Raw genomic sequence first — 27,870 nt, forward strand, 5'->3', positions numbered from 1 at the left:
CGATGCATCGATGGATTGGCGGCACCACCACCGCCGGCAGTTTCCTGGCACGCATATAATTTGCATGTGCATCGGACGCCGCTAGTGCTGCCCCGCTGCTGCCCCTCGATCTTCAGGGAGGAGACGGCGGAGGAGTAGTCTGCCCCGCTGCATCGATCTTCAAGGAGGAGGCCATGGCTTATGTAATCTGGAAAATATTCATGAGGCAATACGCTCGTCGCCTCCACTACAATACGCAGCAGCAGCAGCAACAGCAGCAACATTCGACATTGATCTGGCATTCGTCGTACGAATATGCGGCCATTCGGACGGTGGGTTTTTTCTTCAGCCTCTCCCTTGCAACCATTGGGGGCGCACGTTTTCCCTTGCGCCCTTTTGTTTTTATACCCGATACTCAAAATGAGTATTGGGGTATATTAGATTTGTGGTAAAAGTGGATGTGTGTAACGTCCAGAAGGAATCGTTTCCGACCCTATAAAGTATATATATTCTTGATCAGCATCAATAGCCGAGTCGATTGAGCCATGTCTGTCTGTCCGTCTGTCCGTCTGTCCGTCTGTCCGTCCGTCCGTCTGTCCGTCCCCTTCAGCGCCTAATGCTCAAAGACTATAAGAGCTAGAGCAACGATGTTTTGGATCCAGACTTCTGTGATATGTCACTGCTCCAAAAATATTTCAAAACTTTGCCCCGCCCACTTCCGCCCCCACAAAGGGCGAAAATCTGTGGCATCCACAATTTTGACGATACGAGAAAACTAAAAACGCAGAATCGTAGAAGATGACTATATCTTCTAGAGTGCAAAATCTGAACCAGATCGTATTATTATTACAGCCAGAATCACGAAAACAATTTCACTCTTTCTCGCTCTGTCTCACTCTAACACACAGGTTTCATGGTCGGTTTTGCCAATTGCAAAATATGAGTTCAAGGATCTCAGAACCTATAAAAGCCAGAACAACCAAATTTGGTATCCACACTCCTGTGATATCGGACCTTGACCGTTTCCTGTCCAAATTTCGCCACACCCCCTTCCGCCCCCGCAAAGGACGAAAATCTGAGGCAACCACAAATCTCAGAGACTATTAAGGCTAGAGTAACCAAATTTGGTACACACACTCCTTTAAGATGTCACTATAAAACGTATATCTCAGAATTTCGTCCCACCCCCATCCGCCCCCACAAAGGACGAAAATCTGTTGCATCCACAATATTGCAGATTCGAGAAAACTAAAAATCAGAATCATAGATAATGACCATATCTATCAGATTGCTGAATCTGGATCAGATCAGATCACTTTTATAGCCAAAAGGAACAAATCAATTTGCAGTGGTTACGCAGCGCCCGACGTCACGCTCAGACTGATTTTCTGTCTCTCTCGCACGCACTCTTTGTCGTGTCGTTTAATATTAGCGGCGTCTGCCGGAGGAGAGCCATACTGACTTAGTATCGGGTATAACCGTAGAGTTGCGGTGTCCGCAGCAACTCACAACGTTCCACCTCGTTATTGATTTAAATTGAGTCATTTTTCTCCTCTCTTGGCCACAAAAGTAATTGTGGATTAATGTGGCCTAAAGCTTAAAGGCTTTACCTTTAAGTGAGCGCTCAAAAAGAGATCCAAGGGGGAGTTCGTATTTTTGTTGGGGGGCGTGAAAGTTGATTTGTGATTAAACGTTGCAGCATTCCATATTTCGCTAAGGGAAGGAAGGAAGTTTGAGATCCAAAGTCGGGGAAAGTTTTTTGGTTTTTCGGTTTTGGGAATTTATTGTCAGGCAACAGGTTTCTGCGGAACAGATTCCCCTCGCATCAAATGTGGGGTGTTTCAGGCTCCACAGATTTATGTGGAGCGCACTTCCTGTTGGCACAACCCAGAAAGGAAGTTGCTCTCTTGGGCCATCTATTGTGGTTCTTGTATCCTAATTATATTTAATGCAATAGAGGTTTTCTCTTCACGGCCATGAATCGGAAGAGAAACTCTTTTTGGGGGACGGCAGCGGCAGCAACGGGAAAAGCCATTTGCATACACGAAAAATGTTGGAGAAAAATAGCAAAACATAAACGAAATTATAATTGAACAAGACGGAAAAATGAATTCTCATTTGCTAAAGCGATTAAGGCGATTAAAGCGATTACATTTTACAGATGTACGGAACGGACGAGAGGCGGCGACGAGAGACGGAGACGAGAGACGGCGACGAGAGAAGGAGACGAGAGACGGAGACGAGAGACGGAGACGAGAGACGAGTAGTTTTTGGTAGAGAAAACAATTTTTAATCAAAAAGATACTCTTTATTGAAGGGAGGGAGAGAATGGGAAGGACTTGAGACTACGGATCGGTTAGGTCATCCATGAAGAGAGTGTCGCGCCACTTGCGACGCTTCGCCTTGAGCTCCTCAGCGGTCCTCTCGTCCTGCTGCTCCTGGAAGTCCACCCAACTAATCTGAACATCGAACAGACCGCGGTGGGGCAGCAGCGTCGGCCCCTGGAGCCCCTGAAATCCCGCCAGGGTCTGGGGCCTGGGCACGTGGGGGATGGCCGAAATCCCCTCCAGGATTCGTCGCTTCCAGAATGCCTTCACCAGCGGCAGCGGTGGACGGTCCGGACTGCAGCTGTTCCTCACGTGGAGGCCGAAGCGGGGTCCGCAGGCGACGGAGGGCTCCGTCGCATTGGTCGTCAGGTCCGAGCATGTCTCGTAAATGTATGATCTCTTCTGTTTCTGTTTATTGAAGGCCAAAAAAGAAACAGCTATGCAGCCCACAGAGGAAGGAGCTGCAATTCAAAGCCTCAACAGTTATGGGATCGGATTGGTGGGATCAAATGGTGCACATGTGGCATTTAATGCCACCGATGATGATCCGTATCCTCTCATTTTCAAAAAGTTCCTCTTGCCACATCCATTCCCTGGGGTTCCGTCGTACTTCCTTCCTTCCTTCCTTTTGGGTTCAAAGATCAGATCATTCGGATAGCGAGAAACCCATTTCCCGATATCAGCTGTGGATATCTACGGATATCTCTTCCCCAAGCCTATGAAAGGTTCAATGTTTCGGTCGTTTTTGCATGCCAAACTTCAAGATACATCCATCCATCTCGCAGAAAGCAAAACGCAGTCCACAGATGAAGATGGAGATGGAGACACAGACAGAGACGAAGACGGGGACGAGGGACGAGGGACGACTCGAAGACTCAAAGTCTCGAACGAAAATTCCCACGTCGTGCGTGAGTGCGCGCGGGAAAATATTAAATAGATTTTCCATGAATCTATCTCTGTCGCTCTTTTTTGTGTGTCCCTCCGTCTCTGTGACTCTCCATTGCATTTTCCTTCACATTTTCTCTGCTGTTTGGTGCGTGGTCGACTCGAAGGGAGGGGGGGCGGCTGTAAAAATCGCTCTTCAACTGCATTTAACAGCTTTTTTTGGGGGGAGATTCGATTTGAAAGCCGCTCGTCGTCGTGTGATTTTGTTGCATGTCGCAGCATTTTTTGCTGTTTGTTTTGCATGATTTCCAGAGCTACTACGGAGATAAATAAATAAATAAATAAATAAATATGCATGTGCCACACAAAACAATGTGGAAAACCGAAAACCGAAAACGAAAACTGACGAGCGGATGCACACTGCGATCCCAACGAGCCTCCAGACCATCCAAGTGGCCAAGAAACCAGCTACTGGCCAAGTTAACAGGCAACAGGGAGCAGCAGGCAACAGGGAGCAACAGGCAACAGGCAGCGCAATTAGCCATCGATTTGGTTTTGGTTATTTTTTTTTGGTTTTTTGCGGTTTATTGGCCATCGATTGCGCCTCCTCGTGTCCTCCTTGCTCTCCAGTGTCCGGGGCAACAAATGAGAGCCACTGATAAATATTATTAGCGGCACAAACCACCAAGCCACCAAAGGAGGCACCACCAAGTGCCACACTCAAGGGGATCCCCAGAGGTTCGGGGCTGCCACATTTGCCACCATAATCGCAATTTATTTAAATGCGGACCGATAGGGGGGTACTTGGACCACTACTGCCTCGCACTGGCACTGGCACTGGCACTGGTAGTAGTCGCTGCCACTAAAGTTAGTTAGTCTACAATTAATATCGACATTTTAACACTTTACGTTGAATTATTGCATCTCCTTCCCCACCCCCCAATGGTGGTGGGGACTGTTATTATCAAAATGTATCTGAAATGCGGGGCAGCAGCGGCAGCAGCAGACACTCATCCGACAGTCGTCCGTTGGCGCTCGCTCGTTTGGTGGTCCAAAAGGTGCCAGGCTCCGTCTCCGTCTCCGTCTCCGTCTCCGGCTCCGGCTCCATGCTGCAGGTCTCCCCATCAATGGACAACTTTTTACCATGTCTGCAACAGCAACAGCAGCAGCGGCAGCGGCAGTGGCAGCAACTGTTGCAACTGCAACATCACTATCGACATTGGCTTTCAGTTTGTTTTTTTTTTTTTGTTTTTTCTCGTACCACACCGAAATCTCGAGTATTTTTCCTTTGGTTATTGCCGGCACTATCGCATTTCGTTAATGGGCGGGAAATGCAACTGTCAACGCAGGCGAATGCCAACAACTGGAGTACCCCTACTGATATCCAAGTGATTGAATAACGAACGGACCATGCATCATGCAACCCCAGGAGTCACAGGAAACATTTGCTAATCGAAAAAACAAACAAAAAGCACCCGCGCGAAACAGGTCTCGCCAAAGTCTTCCTTAAGTCTTCCTTCTCTTCCTTCAATTTCTGAAAATTCTGAAAATCAGAGTCCAAGCTAAATCTGTGGCTACCCCCAAGGTCAAACCACAGTGCCTGTCATTTTCAAACAGCCATGGGAATGGTTAATTGTTGCACAACAATAGTGAGAGTTTCTGAAATGGAAATTGCAATAGATAGAATCCATAGCTTACAACTTATAATATCAGGGAGTTCTTGAGAAAATTCGTGGGAGTTTCCATTTCACAGCGACTTCCAGACTGAAATTTGGAGAAGAAGCCTTACATTTAAGGATTTGGGAATTTGCATTGTCCTTTCAGTTCACAAAAGCAAAAGGGACTCAGCGCTTCGCTTAAAATAAAGTAAACGGTCACACTAAAAGTACAGTACAGTGCGAAAATACTAGCCGGAAGTGCAAAAACAATTCTTTCGGTGCGGAATTTCTATTCCTCTAAAGCACGAAGATCGCCGATAGTACCGTAAAAGCAGTAACTTTATTTGCTCGAAACTGGAATCAAATGTGTCGGAGAAAGCACCTCAGAATATTCCCAAAACCTCAATATATAAATGTACTTCACTTAAACTGAACAACTCAAAGAAAACACACAAAAACTGAAAAAGCAGCACAAAAATATATAACACAAAACTATTCAAAACTATTTTTTTTTGGCTAAATTTTCGATGTCCTCGAAACAAAAGAAAACTTTCATCTAAAGACCCATTCGAATCGGGGAGAATGTCAAACAACTGCCGCTCACTCGGAGGACTTCCCGTCCGGAGGGTCCTCCTCTCAGCGTTGAACGCCTCCGCCTGCGGACCCCGCTTCGGCCTCCACGTGAGGAACAGCTGCATCCCGGACCGTCCGCCGCTGCCGCTGGTGAAGGCATTCTGGAAGCGACGAGTCCTGGAGGGGATTTCGGCCATCCCCCACGTGCCCAGGCCCCAGACCCTGGCGGGATTTCAGGGGCTCCAGGGGCCGACGCTGCTGCCCCACCGCGGTCTGTTCGATGTTCAGATTAGTTGGGTGGACTTCCAGGAGCAGCAGGACGAGAGGACCGCTGAGGAGCTCAAGGCGAAGCGTCGCAAGTGGCGCGACACTCTCTTCATGGATGACCTAACCGATCCGTAGTCTTAAGTCCTTCTCAGTCTCCCCCTCCCTTCAATGAAGAGTATCTTTTTGATTAAAAATTGTTTTCTCTACCAAAAACTACTCGTCTCCGTCTCTCGTCGCCGTCTCTCGTCCCTCGTACATCTGTAAAATGTAATCGCTTTAATCGCCTTAATCGCTTTAGCAAATGAGAATTCATTTTTCCGTCTTGTTCAATTATAATTTCGTTTATGTTTTGCTATTTTTCTCCAACATTTTTCGTGTATGCAAATGGCTTTTCCCGTTGCTGCCGCTGCAAGTCGCCCCCCAAAAAACAGTTTCTCTTTCGATGGATGGTCCGTGGTCCGTGGTCCATGGTCCATGGTCTATGGTGCAGGGGTTAGGCCATGCCACCATCAAACCCATTAACGACACGCATTCACAGTCATTTTCAATTTCGTGGCTGGGCTGTCACTTAATTTGGGAGCAGTTGCAGCAGCCACCCACGCCACGCCGTGCCGTGCCGCACACACGCATTTCTTGGTGGCACGGTGGGGCTTTTCTGCACACAGATGGGGAGCCTTCTCTATGGTCGCACTCTCTCAAAGAAGTCTGTATCTGTGGCTGTGGCTGTGTCTGTGGCAAACGCAATTTTCACTACCTACGTGGACAGATCCTCCCCCGCTTCAGATCTTCGGATGGAGGTGCACTTGGTCTTGGAGCTGGAGCTGGAGCTGGAGCTGGTGTTGGGGGATCTGGCGCCCCGTTATACTCGTACCGCCGTCTAACAAATTAGTTACTGACGCAATATTTCTGTGTGTATCTCTGTGGCCTGTCTTTCGACTGTCTCTCTCTCTCTGCTATCAAAATCACACGCAATAAATTTAATTTGTTTGGTGGGCAGCAAGGCAGAGCCACTGGCACTGGCACTGGCACTGGCACTGGCACAGGCACTGGCACAGGTGTTGCTCCTCGGGTAATGTATGCTTCTGCTGTTGGTGCTGCTGCTGGAGCTGTTCCCTGCCTGCCTAGAGATGGAGACGGAGGTGGTTGTCCAATTAATAAAAGAAAACGCAGTCATAATGTTTTGATTAACACAAATGTGACAAGAGATGCATAAAAATTAATTTCCAATCTTGTTTTCTGCCGCTTCTTCTGTGATTTACGAGTGGATTGAATGCGATGGATGCGATGGTATTGGAATGGTATGGGATGAGAGCCCGATGTCCGATGTCCGATGTCCGATGTGGATGTGGGTCACTGCTGTGGCGTTAGGTGAAACTGTAGATGCGTGAGAGAGTGGTCTGCCCAGACGCTGAAGTGGAAGAGTGGTCCAAATCGGATTGCCCCAAGGTTGCGCTTTGGTTTCGACCTTCCTTTAATGGCTTGTCGCTCTGCCCGAACAACTAGTGCAACATTTTCGATTTCCTTTTGATGGCGCGGCCATAATTTGAACAGCGGGCTAGCAGCAGCAGCAGCAGAAGCAACAGACCGACGACCCACTGCCCAAGACTCCTCACGCACCAACAGCCAACGCCCCCAGGCGGCAGCAGAGACCAGATTGGAGCCAGTGACCAGCGACCAGCGACCAGAGACCAGCGACCAGAGAGCAATTAATTGATGAGCAGTGTCCAGGCACTTGGTCAAGACTTTGGCATGACAGCAAATTGCATTTGCCCCGTGCTCTTTCCACACCCCTTGCTGCTGCCAACTGTTCATCGTGTGGAGTGCGTGGCATTGCCGGTGCCAGTGCCATTGCCATTGCCATGGTCATTGGATCGAGTGGCAGACAGCAAGCGCAGCAGCAGCCAGCAGCCAGCCAATCGTTGGAATGCGCCAAGCCAGAATCATGCACTACACTGCAAGAAAATATAAAGAATATTACAGCCTCCTGTTCTTGCGCTCTCTCGTGTGAAGAATCATAGAGAGTGCCAGCCGAATCTGGATCAGATCGGCACACTTCGTCGTGCAGTGTGTGCCCTCCGGCGGAGTAGCCTCCTTTTTGGCAATCTCCGCAAAAGATACAAGTCCGTAAAGTGATTCAGAATTCAGGAGCCACAGAAACGCTGTCCAACTGCAGCTTACCCGCAATTTTTCTCAGTGCATGGCCCCATGAAAGAGTGAAAATAATGAATGGGTTTCGATTTAATGCATAATTGCACTACTTTTTCACGAATGAGAACCAATTCAAATCGGGAGGGAATCTCCATCGGGCATTGCCCGATGCCTGCCCCGTTCTTTTTCTCCCAGTGCATGCGGCGGCCCAAAAACGGCACGAAAATATTGATGATATATTTATGGGTATTTATTGGCGGTGGCATCGGCGGACGGCACTTCAAAGTCAGCCGTCGCCCGAACAAATTGTGGAAATTTATAAGCGCTCTGGAAATCTTTTGGAAATCTCAGTATCTCTGCGGGTCGTCGCGCCGCGCCGCGCCGCACCTCTGTGCGTGTATCTGTATCTGGGCGATGCGCATGCGCCTGCGCCCGTCCGCGGGCGACACCTGGCGGCCGAGGCTGAACCACCTTCGAGGACAGGGCCTGCAGGACTTGCAGGACTTGCAGAGCTCGCAGAGCTAGTAGTGTTGAGGACCGGAATTTAGTTGCCAGCGTGGCGTGGGCGTCGATAGGTGAGAAAACGGGGAAAAACTCAAATGGTAAATTCATTTGTTCGCTGCCGCACAATGTGGCATTGTCAGGGCAAAAGTATTTACCAAAACGACAAAATTTAACATGCCCCACGGCATTGTTATGCCCCCAACACAGTGCCGCAGTGTGTGTGTGTGATATGGTCAAAGTTTTTGGGGGCACCAAGGAGGCGCCCCGTCCACTTTCACTGCAAATTTGCGGCGTCTCTAAGTCGGTGTGTGTGTGTGTGTTTTTTTTCTTTCTTTTTAAGTGTGTGTGTGTGTGTATCTGAAAGAAAGTGAATTCTACTGTGCTACACTTGACCTATGACAATCGACAATCGACAAAGACAACGACAACGACAACTGTGGCAGCAACAACATCGGCAGCCAGCAAGCAGCAACTCGCCACTGCAACTGCAACAGTAACGATCGTTTGACGTTTCATTTGATTGTCATGCAATGCAGTTGCCCCTGCCACTGCCACTGCCACTGCCCCATGCCCCATGCCCCATCCCTTTCGCGTCGATTCGAGTCTTGTCTTGTGGATCAATGCTGTCCCCAATTGATTTCTGTTTAACTTCTGAACATGCAACAAGGCGTAGCACAGTCCACCCCATGGCTGCACCGTGTGGCACTGTATTTCATGGGAAAGTGCAGGAAATTGTGAAAACAAAATACCAACGAGGGCTGAAGGAGCTCAAAAATCAAGGATATGTCTAAGAAAATTCTTAGACCTTGGAAACCATCAAGAATTTCTTTTGGAATCGGGGAGGTGATAGAATGATGATCGAAAATGGATTGAGTATATTAAATGAATAACCTTTTTGGGACATTTATTTACTTAATTTTCCTAGGGTTGGAAGGACTCCATAAGAAGTTGAGTTTGTAATCGGAATGGATGGACTTTAGCTTCTTACCGGATTCATACTTTAAGATCTATCTGTTGGGATTCCATTCTGTTTTCCTAAAACCATCTTCTCGAAGAAACGTTTACCCCACTGTGCCCTAGTATCAGCCCTCTGTTGCCTGCCCCACTGTCACCCCTCTGTTGGACACCCAACCCCACCCGCGCCCCGACTGGGTTGCCCTGGACAACCGAATGAATTGTGTTTAATGCGGCTCTCTGGTGGCACGGGGCAGGCAGCATTGCATGTGGTGCCACAAGCCCAAGCCCAAGCCCAAGCCAGCGCCAAAGAACTTTGGCCCATTTGAAATGCGGCAATTGTGTATCTGGCAGATAGACACACCCTACTGTTCCCGTGCCGTGTTCCGTGTACCGTGTACCCTTTTGGGCGCACTCTGAACTTCATTTCACACGTGTCTTTGGTGTAGAGACTGTTTTTAATTCCGATTCGATTCTATTTGCAGGCCGACGACACGAACATTGAGGCAGGGCCGCCACCTTCGGAGAGGGGAGGAGGAGCAGGGACCACCGAAAGCCCCAAATTAGCTGAAAAGGAGGAGGAGGTGAAACAGACAAGGGAGGACTTGGGCGAGATCTTGGTGTTGAATGACACGCAAATCGATGTCCCAGTGGGAGCCACGAGTGTGCCCCAGGAGGAGGTAAGGCGGAGAGAGGAGGGAATGGCCAACACGAGGAACGAGGCCAACAGGCCAGCGCCCATAGCCCGCAATGAGGAAGAGGACGACGACGACGACGACGAGGAGATGGAGATGGAGATGGAGGAGGCTGTCGAGGATCCGGATCCAGTGGTGGCAACAAATGCTAATTATGTGTGCTGTCAATACCCTGCAACAACTGCAACAAGCAGCAGCAACAGCAGCAATGCTGTGGCAACTTTGAACCGCGGCACATCGCGGGTTCGCGAATATCTCAAGAAATGCAGGCAACGCTTAACGGGTCAGCAGCAGCAGCCGCAGCCGCAGCCACAGCCACAGCCACAGCCACAGCCAAAGACTACGACTACTACCACGATAATAATGATCAGGAATGAAGCTGCCACAGCCAGAGCCACGACCACAGCCATAGATGTGGCAGAAGAGGAGGAGGATGAGGAGGAGGATGAGGGGGACTGTTGCTCGGATGATGCCTCCTCCACAGCGTATGCGGACACCCAACCCATTGACTGTAGTCTCGAGGCGCAGCAGCAGCAGCAGCAGCAGGCGGTCCACCAAGTGGAAATGCATCCCATACCCCACCTGGCTGGCGCTGCCCCTGCCGCTGCCCCTGCCCCTCTCGCTGACGTCGCTGAGGTACGTAGGCCAGTCGCAAGTAAATTTTGGGGCCCTTTTTCTTAACCGCGTTTCCTCCCCCCTCCCCAGTTGCAGGCTAAGGAGAACGAGGATGTGGATGTGAAGGTGGAGCTGGAGCTGGAGCTGGAGGTGGAGCTGGAGGTGGATGTGGACGCCATGCTGGCCCAGCTGATTGACAGCCATCTGTCGCACATTTATCCCGTCTACTGGGCACGCACGCGTGCAATATTAATCCAGCAGGCACGTGAGCGGCTCGAGTGCTCCTTCGATGGCTGCCTGGACCGCTTCGAGCAGCGTTTCCTATGCAAATTTGCACAAATTGCCACAACACTGCGCGCCGCTCATCAAATTGGCGAGGTAAGTGGTCGTCAATTGTCGTAAAGAATCTCCCAGGGGACGGGGAGGGGCTCCTAGACGGGGTCCTAGAGAGCAATCTGTGTGGAAATCCGAGTAAAAGATATATCATTTACGACCAGGCTGCGGAATTGGCCCAGGAGTCGGGGAGTAATTTTCTGCCCTGGCAATGAAGTTCTTTAAATCGGAGTTAAATTTACTTTGATTTTGGGCTTTGGGTTGGTTTTTCTTCTATAAATTGGAATGTTGGATTACAGAAAGGAACAGCAGATGCGGATGGGGATGGTGGGGAACGGGAAGGGGAACCCTTTAAGTGCGCCTCTCGAGGCCCAAATTAATTCTTGGAATGCGATTTTCCTTGTGGCTTGGAATTTAAGTCCTCTAAAATACTTTGAAAATGAATCAAATTCCTTGAAATTGTCACAGAATCATAGAAGTATCTTTTAATCTGTTTCTTCATTCACCTTTAGATACTTACAATTGAATGCACAATCGATCAATCCGGCGAATAGGATGCATTGGGGTTTATTTTTGGATGTTTTTCACCTTGAATAGATCCCCTCTCTACTGTGGATAATCTTGCGGCAATGCATTCATCAAATCTGAATTTTTGCTGAGAATATATGAATATTTTAATAATATCCAAGCTTAAACGATACAAAATAGCATCTCAAGCCCAAAAAATACCCCAAAAGTGCTCAATATATCTATAATTAATATCTGTAATAGTTAATGTTTGTCAATGGTATAGAGTTCTTAGTCTAAAAAGGTTTTTCCTCATCCAAAAGCAAAGAATTTTCAAATTTATACGTATTTCGACGGGTAACTGCCTCTGTTAAAATAAGTCGAAATGCACTAACAGTGCTAGAACTTGTACTGTTAGCTGCTAACAGCCGCTGTTATGCGTACTCTCATGGGTTTTTATGCCATTTCGTCGTCTTCGTTGCTCGTGTATTTCCGCGCTCTCTTCCGTTTCACACTGCTTTTAGGTGCCTTAAGAACATGAGGCGGATTTTCAGCAACATTCGGCTTGATGGAACTGGTCGTGCGGACTCGAGCCTCGACTTCGCTCTCTCTCTCTTTCTGACTCTCTCTTCGTAACCGAACTTTGGTGACTATGGAAAGGTATGGACAACAGGCAAAACAGGCCTAGCAACATTTCAAGAGACCACGCACCTCACCTCACGGTGGTTTGATCAGGAATATGCTCTGATTGTTTACAAGCACTGTAAACAACCAAAGTATGTTACGAATTGGGGTGGACTTTAGCCAACAGGCGTTGAATTTTCTGTGCCGTATGCCTGTCGTCCATACCCTGTTTTGTCCGCCAGCAGCACGCGAGCAATGTTGCCGAGCAACATTTTCAAGCGGCAGCAACATTCGAAGGCGGGCGGATTTGAAAACGGCCTTGCCGCCCCAAAGTTGAAACGGCCTTTGCGACGCGCAGTCGTGTGTGCGGCAGAAAGCAAAAATCGTTCCCCGATTCCGAACCGAACCGAGCCCGATAGCAGAGCCTTGCAACGCGTGCAACACAATAAACGTGCAACCGTTCAGCGCTCAGAGTATCTTCGTGTATTCGTAGTTTTCAAAGCGGCCCCAAGAAATTCGCGGAGAAATAAAAATGCAAATAAATTGTATATCCCAAGTGATGAATGGAATATAACATAACATCTCGTGCCTAGAAAAAACGTTATAATAAAAACCGAGTGCCTTCGAATGTTTTTTTTGTTATTTTTTTGTACTATCTAAAGAAAAAGAAAAAAAAAGGAATAATCGTAAAATACAAATCAAAAGAAAAGTGCATCTATTTTTATATAGAAAATTAACGAGCAACCAAGACATAAATCAACGGATTCCGTATTGGATTCCCTTTTTATTGCAGCACCACTAGTTGGAGGTAATACATATATATACACATACATATGTACATACATCTGAGATCTGGCCAAAGATCTAACGATCTAACGATCTTTCATTCCAAAGTTTATTAACGTAACCGCATTTATGGCCAATAATTGTCGAGTGTGGAGCGCCGACTACGCCGACGACCCTGACCTCAGAATTCATTAAAAATCAATTGTTTTCCACTCGATTGGCAATTTGCATACTTATTACACACACACACACACACAGACACACATTGAGCGGGCTCAAAGGCCAGCGGAAGCGTCCTTCGGGTCAGGCCCACGCGGTTTTGTTAGAATCTACTCTCGACCACTCTCGAGGTGCTGCCACACACAGAAAAGAAAAAGAAAAAACAAAAAAAAACAAAAAAGGGAAGGGGCTTCGTGTTTAAGTCAATGACAAAAATCCAAAGACCGTGTGCAAGTACAAGTGTGGGTTGTCTCTGTGCCCCCTCCCCACCGTTCTAAGACTCTAGTCATGACCATAAAAAATTGGTTCTTAACGCTGCTTATCAGCGGCCGAGTGGCCAAGTGGCCGACCCCGTAAATTCGTGTGTCTAAAGTGTAATTTATAATAATTTTGTTTGTCGTAACGCATACGCACTGTGTGGCACATCTGTGGGAGGCTGCTGCTGCTGCTGCTGCTGCGTGACCTACTTGCTGCTTGAGTATATTTGAATCAATCAGCCAGCCAGCCAGCCAGCCACATTTGCAGCTGATTTGGAGGAGTCGTAAATGTCGGATTTTGTTACTGTGTGTGTGTGTGCTTGTGCGTTTGACCTGCCACAGCGATTGCAATTTGTTGCAGCTGCCTCTCTGGCCTCTCTTTGCATGTTAATTGCCTTTTAATTTGTTGCATGGTGCTGCCGCTGCTCCTCAATGGAACTCCATAGCTGCGATTTCCAAACGGGGCACGTTCTGTAATTTAATTCGGTTTCTGCGCAGACGCAGCGGCAGCCACAAACGCAGAAGGGTTGCCGTTGCCCCCTTTTTTTTGTTCTGGAAGCGGAAATTGTGTATTAAGTGGAAAAGGGGAATAAAGGGAGAACAGAGAGTGGTACAGTGCAGTACAGTCTGCGACTGAAAAACAGATTTTCGGAGTGAACTTTAATTCTGTTTTGTATTTGGTTTTTTTCTCGTTTCGTTTCATCGGAGTGGGAACACGGCATATCACTTAGTGGAACAGCAATTACGATTAGGCGATGGCCTGGCCATTGGCCAATGGGCTTCCGAGTTGAACGTTGTCTGTGTCCAGAGTGGAGTGTGGAGTGTGGAGTGTGTCCATCAATCGCTGGAGCAGCAGCGGCAGCAGCAACAGATTGTGTCCATTGGAGTCAGTGTGCTCCTTCGATCTGTGTAGTATCTGTGTTTGCAATAATTTGCAGAAAAGTGCTTTGAACTGTTGTGTGTTTGCTTTTGAACACACAACATGATCGGCATTTGTTAGCGATAATGAATTGAACATTTCTGCAAAACATGTTTGTACATAATTTGTATGCAACAGCAAGAGCGCCCCTCCAGGGGGACTACGGACACCGCTTGGGTGCTCTTTCTCTCTCGGTGCCGCGCTCTATGGGATAGCTAGATAGATAGATAGATAGAAAGATACATACATATCTGTGTTGGTCTAACTAAGAGCATCTGGCAAAGGCATTTGCTGTTTGTTTTTTCCCCCCACAAAGGCAGAGAGGCAGAGACTCCAGAGACATGGGGCATTGGAGGATAGAGAAATGTCCGTATGTGTGAGTGTGTGTGTGTGTGTGCAAAAGTGTAAAGTGCATATTTATGGCTTGCATAAAATAACTTGTAAAAATGCACTCGCAACTCCATTCATTCCGTGAGTGCATTCGGCACATTCGAACACGTGTTTGAATGACCAAATGGCCATCACATATCACATCATCATACTCCTTGGGCACAGCACGGCACACGATCGCTGGGGAAGGAAGTTGTCTTTCAGGATACGCGAACGGATGATGATATGTGACTGGATTCACAAATGAGTGGACTGTGGAGTGGAGTTGCAGTTGGAGTTGGAGTATTCCGAAGAGCATTCGTGAATAAACTCATACTTTAAATGGTTTTATTATGCTGACAAAAAAGATGACTTGTAGATTGGTTTCAGTTGTTTTTTATTGTGACAGATATGTATGTATTGGCCATTCAAGAAGATAACTCTGACATTTGGGTACGATTTTATGGCTTAATGGGTTGCAAGTTTAGTAATACTGTCAGATACAAAACGATCTTTTGAATGTGGAATTGGTACGAAAGGTTCTTGAAGTTATTTGTGTATTCCATAAGTGTTTCAAATGATTTGTAGGAGCCTCTTATATTTTATACAATATACTTGTATTTTGTACTTATTGTGTCCTAAATTCCACTCAAAATTCAAGGCATAAGCAGAAGCTCCTAGATATTTTTGGGATCTAATGGGTTTCGTTTCATCATTCCTAGAAATATGAAAAGAATTCTTTTGTCGGAATTTCACAATAAAATGAAATATTCCAAATATACTTCAGTTTTTATTAAAAACGTTCAAGGATGGTCCACAGATTGTGTTCCCACAAAAGCATCTCACAACAAGAGAAATTGAATATCTTGTATCTTTTACTTTGACTGAGTTTCAGATATTTTTCATAATTTTTGATTATTTTTTAATGATTATCACACAGATTCCTTGAGGAATTTTTGTATCTGCAGTCTCGCATTACATTTTTCCATTACAGCCAGTCATGAGAATGCATCTTATGGATAGTAGTTCTGTAAGCGAGAGACATTCCTCAAAGTGTCGTCTGGCGCTGTCCAGGAACAAAAAGAACTCCAACAATTTGCTGCGTAATGCCAGCCCAGCTAAGGAACTAAGCAGTTAAAGATACAGATACATTAGCGCAGAAGCAGCTACAGATACAGATAGTTTTGCCACTTGATTATAAAATACTTAGTCATAAACGCCCCTCCCCGTCGAGGGATTATGTTTCATAGGGACTGCCGTTGCACCTCCGATACACTGCGGATACTGCAGCTGGCAATAGATACAGCGCATCCAGAAGATAGCCTTGAATTATTCAGGCGCGTGTGTGATTCGCTTAGTAATTAAGCCAGGCACAAAAGCCGCATGCCCCGCAGGCGATGAGTCGCCGTTTGGACGGGAACTGGGGATTGGGAATGAGAATGGGGCAGGGGCAGGCATTCGCTCGTCAAGTGGCAGACACCGAATCCGCAGACACTCGCACACACATCCAGATACTTTTTTGTTGTTGTTCCTTATTTTTATTGTCTGTGTGTCTGCGTCTGTGTCTGTGGCTCTTGTTGTCTGCTCATCATCGTGATTATCCTCATTATTATGATGTACATTGTCTTTGCTTTCTTTGGATACAAGTATCTAAGTATCTGTGTATCTATAGCTGTGCATCTGTCTGTGTGCACGGTGTGTGCGTGTGTGCTTCAACGGGAGGTGAATGCTTCCTGCAATGCCAACAGGTAGACAAAGACAAAAGGCAGAGCCATAGCCAGAGCCAGAGCCAGAGCCCAGACGTGGACGTGGACGTGGACGTGGGAATCGACTGCCTGGAACGCTTCGAGCAAACCAAATAGTATCTTTTTACGCTATAAATATTGTGCAGCCAACAAACGAAGCCGTCAAAACCGAATGACTGACAAGCCCTAGCTCACCAAAGCGACCAAAGCGACCAAAGCGACCGAAGCGACAATTGTGTGGACTTTGCTGCTGCAGCACACAGCTGCAGCAACAACTCCCTGCCACGACTCTCGACGACGACGACTATTGCGACACGCTCTAATAAATGGTTCAATAATAAATTATCTACCAGTTTTGAAGTTCGCGTTTGCCAGCGAGCCAGTCGGAGAGCCAGCCAGCCAGCCAGGATTTCGTTTCGGCATCACGTTATTTGTGCATTTGTCAAGTTCAAGCGTAACTCTAGAGATATCTCTTTGGCCACAGCACAAACAGCAACAAAACACACCTGAGGCCTGAGGGCCACCTCTGAGTAGGATGTCAGATTGCGCCACCTTCGTGATTTGTGGCTTAAGGGCACATGTGCCAGCAACAGCAACAGCAACAGTAAGCAGCAGGGGCAGCAGGGGCAACAGGGGCAGCATGGACAACAGGGATAGAGAAGTCATCGTCTGGCCCTCTGTGGTGGTCGCCTCCGACTCCTGAATGTCCACGAACGATGTCCAAGTCCAAGACCAAGACCCAGGCTCTGTTTGGCCGCCGGATTAGCATTGAAATTGACTTCGTGCTGGGCTCATTAAAAATTTACGTGCATAAAGTTTATTTCGATTTGTTGTGGAAGAGTCCTCCCTGCCAGAGAACCCCCCCCTCCACCCCCTCCACACCACCAGGTTTTTTCTTTCTTTCTTTCTTGCAAGAACAGAATTACATTTCGTGGTTTTTCTCTCTCAGCTGCAAAAGTATTTCCTAGAATTTTCACCGAAAAACAATCAAAAGAAAGAAACGAATATTGGCTACTCGTTTTTTCGCTTTTTACTTCCTTATTGGAAATTTCCTTTGAAATATATGGGGGGGTGGGGGTGGGAGTTGGGTGTTGGGGGGTGGGGAATACCCTTTTGCAAGGGGAAATGTTCTACGGTTATTGGTGTGTGTGTTTTTGTTTCTTTTATCGGATGCATTAACAAGTTTATGGACGTTTTTGGAATTGATGTGGCTAACAACTTTTTCAATTGCAGATACACCGTAGAGAAAGATACAGAGCTACAGATAGAAAGACACACAGATACAACATCTATAGAGATACAGATACAGAGATACAGATACAGCTACAGCTAGAGAAGAGCAGAGCCAAAACACTCAACAGCACATCAGATCAGATCTTCAATCATTGTTGTGGCGTCGTTTTTCTGTTATTATGCCATAAGAAACTCGTTTTCAGCTGATTTTTGCAGCCAGCCAGCCAGTCAGCCAGCACCCCCTCCCGAAACGAAACGAAGTTCATGATCAGCTGTGAACGGAACGTGGAAAGTGGCCGCAGAGCTCTAGAGCAGAGGCAGAGCTCTCCCCTTGCCCCATGCTCTCAAGTCTCCAGAAGAACATCGGTTGTGGTACCGGTTTTTGCTGTTACTCGATCGACAATTGCTCTCGTAATTGAGAGGCTGCCCCCCCCCCCCACCATCTCTCTCTTCCTCTCACTCTGTGTGTCTTCTGCTGATGTAACTTGCAACAGTTTTTTCTTCTTTTTCTGCTGTGCTTGCCTCAGCGTTAAGTCTTTGATGTTGCCACACGAAATCGAAACGGAATGGTCTTTTGTTATCTTAAGGCACTTCTGGTTGCCTCTAAATGTGACAGGCATCAGATCGCTGATTATTCTGGATGCGCCCTATAGGATTTCAACACCCAATGAGGCACTTCCTGTGCCCCAAAGTGGGGATGCAAAAAAAAAAACAGAAAAAAAACAATTTGCAAGGGGGCCCCTGCTTCCAAGCGGGGGGCAGCCATGGGGCAGGGTAGGGCAGGGCAGGGCAGGCAGACGTTCCAAGAACATTTGCAGAACGTTCTGCTGTTGTGGCACATTCCGGCCGTGCAGCATGCATGACAGCCTAGACCTGATCTATTTTTGGAGCAGCTCCATCTCACCCTCTCCCTCTCGCTCTCTCTGTCCATCTGCTTTTGCTGTGATCGCAAAACAGTGCAAAAATTCTGCCATATGCATATGGTGCATGCCACAAACATACATACATATATATCGTATATATACGATAAACGGAGCTCTCTTTCGCCCCCGCCGCACACACACACACCCAAGAAACACAAACAATTTGTAGGTGTGGCCACATCGAATGGCTGTGGCATGGGCAGGGGCACGGACATGGACATGTGGCATGGATGATGGTGGTGCCGATGACATGCCACGCCGTTTGATGGCCGCTCTCTGTGGCAGATCAAGCGGAAATGTGACGTCGCAATAAATAACAAAAAAACAAAAACAAAAACCAAAAACAAAAAAATGTGAACCGCTTTGTTAGTGCAAAAGTTCAAAGCTTTTCTCCAGCGGAATATCTTCACTTTTCTCTGCCCTGCAGAATGTGGCAGTTGCAATTGCAGAATTTCTTGTTGATTTTGCAGGGTAAATGGTGCCGGAAGATGGTTTTAACGATGGATTATAAATAGAAATGCGGCGATTCCGTGGATTCTATGGAGTGTTAATTGATAAAAGATGGAATTGTAGTAGAATTGGAGCAGGAAGTTCTCCAGGAAGATGATCTAAAGAAGAACTTTTTGAACAATCTGTGATCTGTGAGCTTCTTATTGGAGGGGGCTTTCAGCCTTTCTGGAGCAGGAATAAACTCAGACATAAGCACCCCGAAAACTTATCAAAAAAATCCAAAAGATATTTCCTTGCATGTTGTATTGTTGTATGAATACTCGTATATTCATTCAATATTTCTCAAGGATTTCTAGAACTACATCCTAAATGAATCAATGGGATGTACATGTACGTATTGTAGCGACCTAGATCACTATCTGTTCCCTAAAACTATTCAAATTATTCATCACAACCATGAAAAATCCCTCAAATGTGTTCATAGCCCTCTCCCAGTGCCGCTTAGCTGCGAAGGGATGAGCTGTTATATCCTGAATGTGCTCATCGGTAGCTCTCTTTTTGTGCTGCTTCCCAAAGCGAAAGGATATTTGAAAGGTCCACTAAATGAGTTCATAAGTAAGGAAGCTTCAAGAACTTCAAAGATTTCACCTAAAAAGCTAGCTTGGAGGGTTGATGTCGACGCACACGTTCCTCAACAACAAGATACATACGTGGAACTCCGTTTGTGCAGAAATTCCATCGGAAATGATTCATCAGGTGCTTCAAGGCTTAATGGCTCCTCCGAAGAATGTTATCCGATTTCCACGTTTACTTAATAGCTTAATGAATGGAACCCTGAATGAAACAAAACAACACAAAACACATAATAAACAATTTGGCAACAGATTAAAATGAAAGATGAATGAAGTAACCTGCGAAATCAATTGTTGGCCATCGCAAACGATTTGGCCAAAAAGAAATAAACGGAAAACGGCAAACGGCAAACGGTTTCTCCCTTTTGCGGCAAGAGACCTCCCAAAGGCCGAGGTCGCGGCGGCATGCCTCTGCCTCTGCCTCTGCCGTGTACCCCCTCGCGGATAATAATTATCCACTGCCGGAGGGGGCGCTCTCTTGGGCTCAGGTGTGGCCCTTTTTTTCCCAACAAATTAATTATTGTTAGAGCTGAGAAATTAAGAGAAATACTCTGCTGAAGCGATTGCCAATAAGCGAAACGAATGCCCAACGCAGAGCTGCAGCCACCAAAGTGCCACCAAAAGGAAGGTAGCCGGGAGGGAGGCCAGCGGCCAGCGGCCAACAAGTTGTCTGCTTCTTTTTTTTTATGCGTTTCTACTATAAATTATTAAGCAAAACAAGCCAAGTGCCGGTGGGTGTCCGCGTGTCCGTGTGGTGCCCCTTTTTTTTCGCTTTGTGCAACGCCCTGTGTGCGCCTTTTGCATGCGTAATTCTCTGGCTCCACACCACGGTGGTCCCCAACGATGCCTACCCCACCCCCTGCCGCCAAACTTCGAGTCGAATCCGAATCCAAATCCGAATCCGTGTACGACTGTTGGCTGCACCCGCATTGAATAATTGGCATAGGCTGGGGCGCCACACGCGCCGGGATATGTGTTTTCTGTTGCTGTTGCTGTTGCTGTTTCTGTTTCTTCAGATACATATATATATGTACATATATGTGCGAGTATATCTGCATATATGCTAATGCCAGAGACCATTCCATGTCGGCTTGATTACTCATACACACAGGCCCCGTCCGTCCGCCTGTCCGCCCGTCCGTCCGACTGTCGATCCGCTTGAATCCGTCGCTGCCGCTGCCTGTTGATGGCGTTTTTGTGCTGGTCGGTAATTTAGTTTTCAACATCAAAGGCGTGGGAATGGGCTACACATAAAAAAAACGCGTATGAATGATGGAATGATATACGCGCTCTGATCCATCCAGGATCCCCAGACAAATCCTCGCCAGCAAAAAAAAAAAAGCCGAACCCCCGGCAGATTTATGGCCTCCAACGAGGGGCAAGGCATTCGGCACTCAAAAGCACTCAAAAGCCGAAAGCCGAAAGGCCAAAAGCCGCCAATGGAACGGAAATTTGTCGCCCCACAACAAATTGTATACAAAAACCGAAAATGACACAACAACGACCAAAAAACCGATCAGAATGCGGTAACAAGAACAAAAAGATACTTTTGTATCTTTTGGATACGGCTGATGGTGATGGCTTTCATACCCTCTATTTTTTTTATTGGATTGCTAGAATTCTGCGAAATCTCTTTGGATTTGCTTTACTTTTTTTGTGGTTTTTTGCGTTTCCCTTTTTTTGGGTTGTGAGATATTTATTTCATGTTCTTAGGAAATAGTATATTCTGTCTATAAACAGTAAACAATTCAATGGGAATATGCTTGAAAATGATGCAGATATTCATGGCTAAAAGATATTTAAAGATGTTATGCATATCTTCGAGAAATAAGAGAATTTGGAATTATTTCATTTATATCTGAGTAGTCTTCTTGTCGCTGTCTGATTGAAGATCGATTATATTCGATTGTAGAAGTATTTAGAAATTATTTATTTAAAGATATCCACTTCGAGTAGTAATGGTAGTTCAAGGAATAATACATATTTCTGCTTCTTTTTATTCGTTAATCGATTGAAATCCTTTTCAACCTTGGGGCTAAGGGAAAATGTCCGCTCAACGGAGCTCTATCTTTCGTAATCGATAATATTATTGATAATAATTGATCTAATAACGTTTCCCCTTTGAACTGTAACGAAAGGACCGCTAAAGGAGGCTGTTTGCTTTAAGAACTATCATTTTCATATCTTGTATTCGATAATACTATCGATTATCATACCCACTTCTTGCTTTGTTCGTGCTCGTTCTCATTTTCAAACCCAATGTTAGAGTATCTCTGAGGAATTTGAAAATATATGCGACTTGACATTGAATGAAGCAGAAATTCAGAGCAGAAAATCGAAAACGTAACATCAAGCGATCGATCAGCGAGACGACTGCTGAGTGGAGCTGGAGGCTTGGGGCCAGATACTGTGCCTGTGCCTGTGCCCCTGCTTCGGGGTTGGTTCCATTGTAGGCAACACCATCATCATCCCAGACAACGACAACGAGAACGAGAACGACAACGAGAACGCTTACGATGACAATGACAAGCGGCGTCCGAGCGACGCGCGCATTTGGGTCAATGACGATGAAACTGAAACGTAACCGATTCCAATGATTTAGAACCCCCTTTGGATCACAGATTGGAGACTTTGCAGAGAGCAGGGAGCTGCTGTTGCATGTGGCAGAGCGGCAATCAAGCAGAAAATGTTACGAAAAATCATTATTTTAGCATGTGGCGACAGCGATACGATATGTATACCTACCCGAAAAAAAGACCCACTGCGCCACAGGGCTGGAGAGGAGAGGAGAGGAGTGGAGTGGAGTGGCGTGGCGTGGCGACTGTGAAGCCTTCTCCAGAGGAAGTGCGGACTGTCGTTGTGTGGTTTTTCGTTCGGTTGATCGGCGATGATCATTTTGTTCAATCGATTGTAAACGATGCGTTGCGATCGTTGCGATCGATTCGATCGTTTCTGCGGCTTTGATCAAATGACAAAATTGATCATTTTCTGTTTGAATGGATATCGATGGATAGCGACGGACCCTCTTCATGGGGCACGGCACCCTCCTCTCCCTCTCTCTCTCTCTCTCTGTCTCTCGTGCGACAACAATTGATTTATGCTTCACTGTGTCCGCTCCCCGCTCTGCTCCTCCTCCTGGCCCAGCTGCTGCCGCTGCCGCTGCTGCTCTGTATCTCTGCTGTCTCTGTGGGGTCTGTGTCTCGCTGTGGTCTCTCTGGTCTGTGGCATGTGCAACAAAAGCCCAAAAACGCTTTGTTACCAATAAAATCAAGCAGAAATCCAAGCCATAAATCAAGCAGCCAGTGCGCAGCGCGCACCTTTTTTTTTGCTTTGTTTTGTTTTTTTGCCTTTTTTTTGCGAATCGAAAAATCAAATGCAAAAGGAAATCTAACTGGCAAATTAGCAACCAAAATGCGATGGCAACATTTTCGCTTTGCAACAATTAATAGTGGCACAGGGATCGCTGGTCGGGGGCTGCTAGCTGGTGGCTGTTGGGGGGGGCTCCCTCTTTGAGGTCCGAGTCTCAAAATTCGATTTCACATTCCCGTAGGGGTGAAATCTGCGTTTTTCTGCTTTTGCTGCCTTTTTTTCTGGCTGAAACGCTGAAAGGGTAATAACCAAAAATTAGCAGAAATTGCCAAAAAAAAAAAAAAAAAAAAAAAGAAAAGAAAAAAAAGGAAAAAAGTTTGACTTGCATGATTTATCTATAATTTTCCATCGCCTATTGCCGTGTTCGGGTTTTTGGGGTCTGGTCTGGTCTGGTCTGGTCTGGTCCTGCCCGGGCCATGCCACAAAGTTGTGGCCACATCTCTGATACCCGGGCCGCAGACTGAGACCCCCACAGACAAATACATATATATATACGAGTACGTATGTATGTATGTATCGGGGAGACCCTGGCTCTGACAGACAGTCAGAGAGTCTAAGCCTCGCGCATTTTTCCCCCAATTTTTCCACGGCTTTGGTTTCCTTTTCTGCAGCTTAACACTTGCGGGTGTTGTGGCCTGCATAATTTTCAGACTCAAACTCTCGGCTCTCCTGTGCTCCCCAAAACATGTAATCGCTGTAATAATAAAAATTTGCAAATGATTTCGTTACTCAATCTCTCAGCCCCTGCCACTGCCCCTGCCCCTGCCCCTGCCCCTGCCCCTCTACCTCCTTCAATCACCGTTTATCATCCGTTTATGTTTATCCGTCTTGCAGTCCTGGTTATGGCACGCCGGCTGGCCTTTGGCAACACCCAATGGAGCGCTGGTGCTGCATTTGAGCGACGCTGAGATCGCGCACGCACTTCGTCCCGCAGAGCTCTATCTGTGCATCAAATTGGGTAAGTGGGTCGATCCCTTGTGACCCTTGGAGCCCCAGTATCCCTAGCCCGTACGACTATACTTAGCCAATGGAGGGAACCCCCTAATCATCTTGCCTCTTGGCTTCAATTTGAGGCCATGCATGGATTAGAATGTTTAGGGAATGCCTTTTGTAGCTCTCCTACCTTTTTTTTTGTTCTTTTTTCTGTGGAGTTTTTTTGTGCAGAGCGAGGTTTACCTTCGGAGATGGAGACCCATGTAGGATCAATAAGTGACCCTAGCGAAGCTAATCCGAAGATTGTCCGCCTGGCCGAGGGGCGCTGCCGCATGTCGTACACCCGAGCCTGTCGCATACATTCAGGAAAGATGTTGGTCTAATGATCGAGTGAGATGAGCACTAAAATGCATAGATATTTCAAAAATGATTACTAACTATACGAAACGAATGTTAGTATTAGTGTTTTAAAAAAAGTAATAGTATAGGATGGTACAGGAATCTATAATCCGAGCATAAAGAGCCTCATGATAGGAATAATTTGAACTATAAACCAAAAGGAATGCTCAACGCCTTTTAGAGATGGAAAACTTTGATTTTCTTTTAAATTTTATCTTCCTTGCATCTGTTTTTATAGACCATAAGCAATAGACCCATGGTCATCACGTAGAAATCCCTTGAAATTATAGAATTTCCAGGAATGAGGAGACAACTTCTAAGAAAATTTCAGTCTAAAATAGTAAAAAGCTAAATATTTCCGGATTAAGGTTATGTTCTTCAAATATCTAGCAAATTTAGACCATATTCAATGTATTTTCGATGCTTTAGGGAACCCTAAAGATAGCTTTCTTAGATTCTTTGATTTTTTGGAAGAAGTTGGCACTGCCATAAGATCCACAGATCCACTTTCCACTCTAGAAATCTTCCAACTTTGTGTTTTCGCAACCAAAAAAGCCACCTTCCAGTGGCATTTAGCTTTGTCCAACTCTTATCCGCAGCACTACAAGCCCCGATTAGATCGAAACACATTCATTTACCCACTCTTGCTCTTGCCACAGCCACACAACTAATCACTGGACTCTTTCCTGCCCCCTCTCTCGTTGCAGAAGCCCCAACAAGCGACAAAAGCGACGACGACGAAGACGTTGAGGCCACACTACGGCTCTATGCTGTTTGGCGCTCCTCCCCGAACGTGGAGAGCGTCCAGAGATATTGCATCGACCATACGAATCCGCTGGCACTGCCACTGAGCCTGCTCCAACTGGAGATGTCCACGACGGCGGCGGCATCAATGATGATGGCCACAACAGACGGCGGCGAGCTGCCGCAGCTGCTGCAGAATCTGCTGGTGAGCGTGGAGCGCAGCATTGAGCGCGTGTCACTGAACGAGCTGCAGATGCAGATGCAGATGCCCCAACCCCAACCACTGGGCGAGGATCTGCCACTGGATGAGGCCAACAACAACAACAACAACAATAATAATGGGAACACGAATGGGGGGAACCCGAGCAGCATTGCCGGTTCACCCAAGTGCGCGCTGAGGCGCAGCGATTTGATTACCAAAAACAAACTGTTCAACAACCGCTACATGCTGCGGCGTCTGACCAACAGACAGGACAGCATGAACTCCACCTCGTCGGGGAACAGCAATGTCAGCGATAGGAGCAGCAACAGCAGCAGCTCCAGTTCCAGCTCGAGTGCCGGCGAGGAGCTGCTCAACAATAATATGAAACAGAATTCAGGCGGAGGTGGCAACAGCAACAGCAGCAGCAGCAGCGAGACAAAGAAGAGGAGCAGCAACAGCAGCCGCAGCGGCAACAGCGACCAGAGTGAGGCATCATCCACGTCCCCGGCACTGCCGCTGTTTTGTTTGGGCAACTCTTTTCCGCATATCGATAGCGATGAGGAGCCCAGCGATGGTGGCGGCGGCGGCGGAGGCAGCGGAAGAGCAGCTGAACGATCTTTGGGTACGTATACGTATACGTAATATTGCATTACGCATGCGCAACGTTTTGCCATGAAAAAATAGCCAACAGCAACAGAAATTGCTCAGCCAGATATCTGTTTGCCCGCTTGCAACAGACACCGCGACTCGAATCCAGTTCGTGGCTTATCGCTGGCCATTTCTGGGCGTGATTTGTCTTATTTGTTTTACTCTCGAACCCCTCGTCCGAGGACCGTTCGCCCGGACTGCAATATCGTATGCAAATGCTGCCCGAACTATTCAATTAAACGCCCCACAGCCAAAAGCCAGCTTCAGCCGAGATCCAGCCAAATTTGTGCCCATTCCGAACGGGGCGCTTTGAAGTCAGATAGCGCCACAAATTTAGCGCTAATTTGATATATTTTCTGTTCATAAATGCTGCCCCGGACATTTAATTCAATTAAACGCCAGGCGATCGTCTCAAGATAAAGCTCTGGCTGCCCCAAATTCTGAAACAGAGAGAGAGAGAGAGAGTGAAATCTTTGAAAACTTAATATCTTGGACTTGGAATTCCAATATTCAATATCCAGTACCCAATATCCAGTATCCAATATCCAGTATCCTGTTCTCTCAAAGTCAAAGATGTCTATAGAAACTATAGGCAGGGCAGGGAATTGGAAGGGGCTCAGCCACATTTGTTATGCCTTGGTACAGCGGATTTGAGTGTTTGCCGCGACACTACTACTGGGCCTGCATTATCATAAATATAGTCATTGTGGTAAGCTTCAGTCTTCTTGAGTCTTCAGTGTGATCTCTGATCTCTGGCCTTATTCCAAATACATCCCCGAATCTCCCTGAATGCCTGAATTCCCTGACCGGTGGGCAGATCATTTACCTGGAGGATGCACGAGAGAACATATACATCATACAGAGTATACCCGTGAAGTTTAGCTACCTTCCTTGCCTCGTGATCATGGTGTTCCTGCAGTTGTTAAGCCTGATCCTGCTCATCACCGATGGCATTATGGTGTACAAGGTCAAGTTTAATGCCACTCAATTGGTGAGTTACGAGACCCTCTCTCCCTCAAGGAACTCAATGAATCCTCCGCCTCCTCTTCAGTGGTTGGGCATATTAATTGTTGTCGGTATAGCCCCCTTAGTGCTCGGAAGCTATCTATTTCACGACCTCTACGACATCTACGCCGTGGTCTACATGTTTAGGACCAATCAGCTGGGCGACACCGAACAGATGTACAAGTGCTGCGGCATGCTGGGGCCCGTGGACTACAATTATCCACGGATACCCTGCCCGGAGTCCTGCTATCACAACAAGACCGTGGTCCCCGAAAACATCTACGAGCGGGGCTGTTTGGGTGCCATGTTTCCCGGCTGGATCGTCTTCGTCCTGTGCAACGCCTATAATTACACATTCATTTTGATCATCTTGACAATGTACCTGCACTTTCGACTGAAGTCCCTTTACGAGCTGATCCGCGTGGATGTGGAAAGAGGCACCGTCAGCCGCAGAAGCTTCTGGGTCTAGACTCTAGACTCTAGACTGTAGACTAGAGGCTCTAGGCTCTAGGCTCTAGAGAGTGCTGCCCAAAATGCCCATATGTCCACCGTAATGAAACCGGCAGCCACAACCACAACCACAGCCGCCCACGGCATCCGGCGAGACTCTGGTTAGCCGCAGGGGCAGCCACAGCGACAGACACAGCGACACCGGTGCAAATGCCTTTTAATTTGTCAAAAGCCTAAAATATGAAAATTAAATGAGAAACCAAAGCAGTGTGCCCCCACGGGCCCAGACAGTGGTACAAAATGGGACGAAAAATGTGGGATATTGATGAAAGTTCCTTCTATGTTCAGGTTGATTTTGAAGACCATGAAATACTAGAGGCGATAGAGAGGCAGATCCCGACTATGATTTACTCTAGGGGTACAGTGGGACATCCAATGTGCTCTCCAACGGAATCCATAGCCATTCCATTACTCATCTACACTCAACGGCTCTCTCTCTCTCTCTCTGGGTCTCTCGA

The 27,870-nt window shown here is 46.9% G+C and overlaps 2 protein-coding genes across 2 annotated transcripts in view; both read left to right on the top strand.

Moving 5' to 3' along the window:
• The first annotated feature begins 158 nt into the window (after window positions 1-158).
• The window catches only part of Pura (Puratrophin-1-like), a 49,928-nt gene continuing 22,216 nt past the window's right edge, over window positions 159-27,870 (top strand). Inside the window, exons 1-5 of the mRNA XM_033381486.1 lie at window positions 159-311; window positions 9,781-10,626; window positions 10,696-10,983; window positions 23,806-23,929; window positions 25,011-25,871. Coding sequence (XP_033237377.1) covers window positions 174-311; window positions 9,781-10,626; window positions 10,696-10,983; window positions 23,806-23,929; window positions 25,011-25,871 — 2,257 coding nt within the window. The 5' untranslated portion in view covers window positions 159-173. The remainder of the gene's footprint in view (window positions 312-9,780; window positions 10,627-10,695; window positions 10,984-23,805; window positions 23,930-25,010; window positions 25,872-27,870) is intronic.
• Window positions 26,446-27,619, top strand: LOC26533417 (protein late bloomer-like). Its single transcript, XM_015187184.2, has 3 exons — window positions 26,446-26,606; window positions 26,715-26,888; window positions 26,949-27,619. The coding sequence occupies exons 1-3, from the start codon at window positions 26,529-26,531 to the stop codon at window positions 27,369-27,371; spliced, it is 675 nt and encodes a 224-aa protein (XP_015042670.1). The 5' UTR covers window positions 26,446-26,528; the 3' UTR covers window positions 27,372-27,619.

The sequence above is a fragment of the Drosophila pseudoobscura genome, chromosome X (genome assembly GCF_009870125.1).
Source record: "Drosophila pseudoobscura strain MV-25-SWS-2005 chromosome X, UCI_Dpse_MV25, whole genome shotgun sequence".
In the NCBI taxonomy this organism is placed as follows: Eukaryota; Metazoa; Arthropoda; class Insecta; order Diptera; family Drosophilidae; genus Drosophila; species Drosophila pseudoobscura.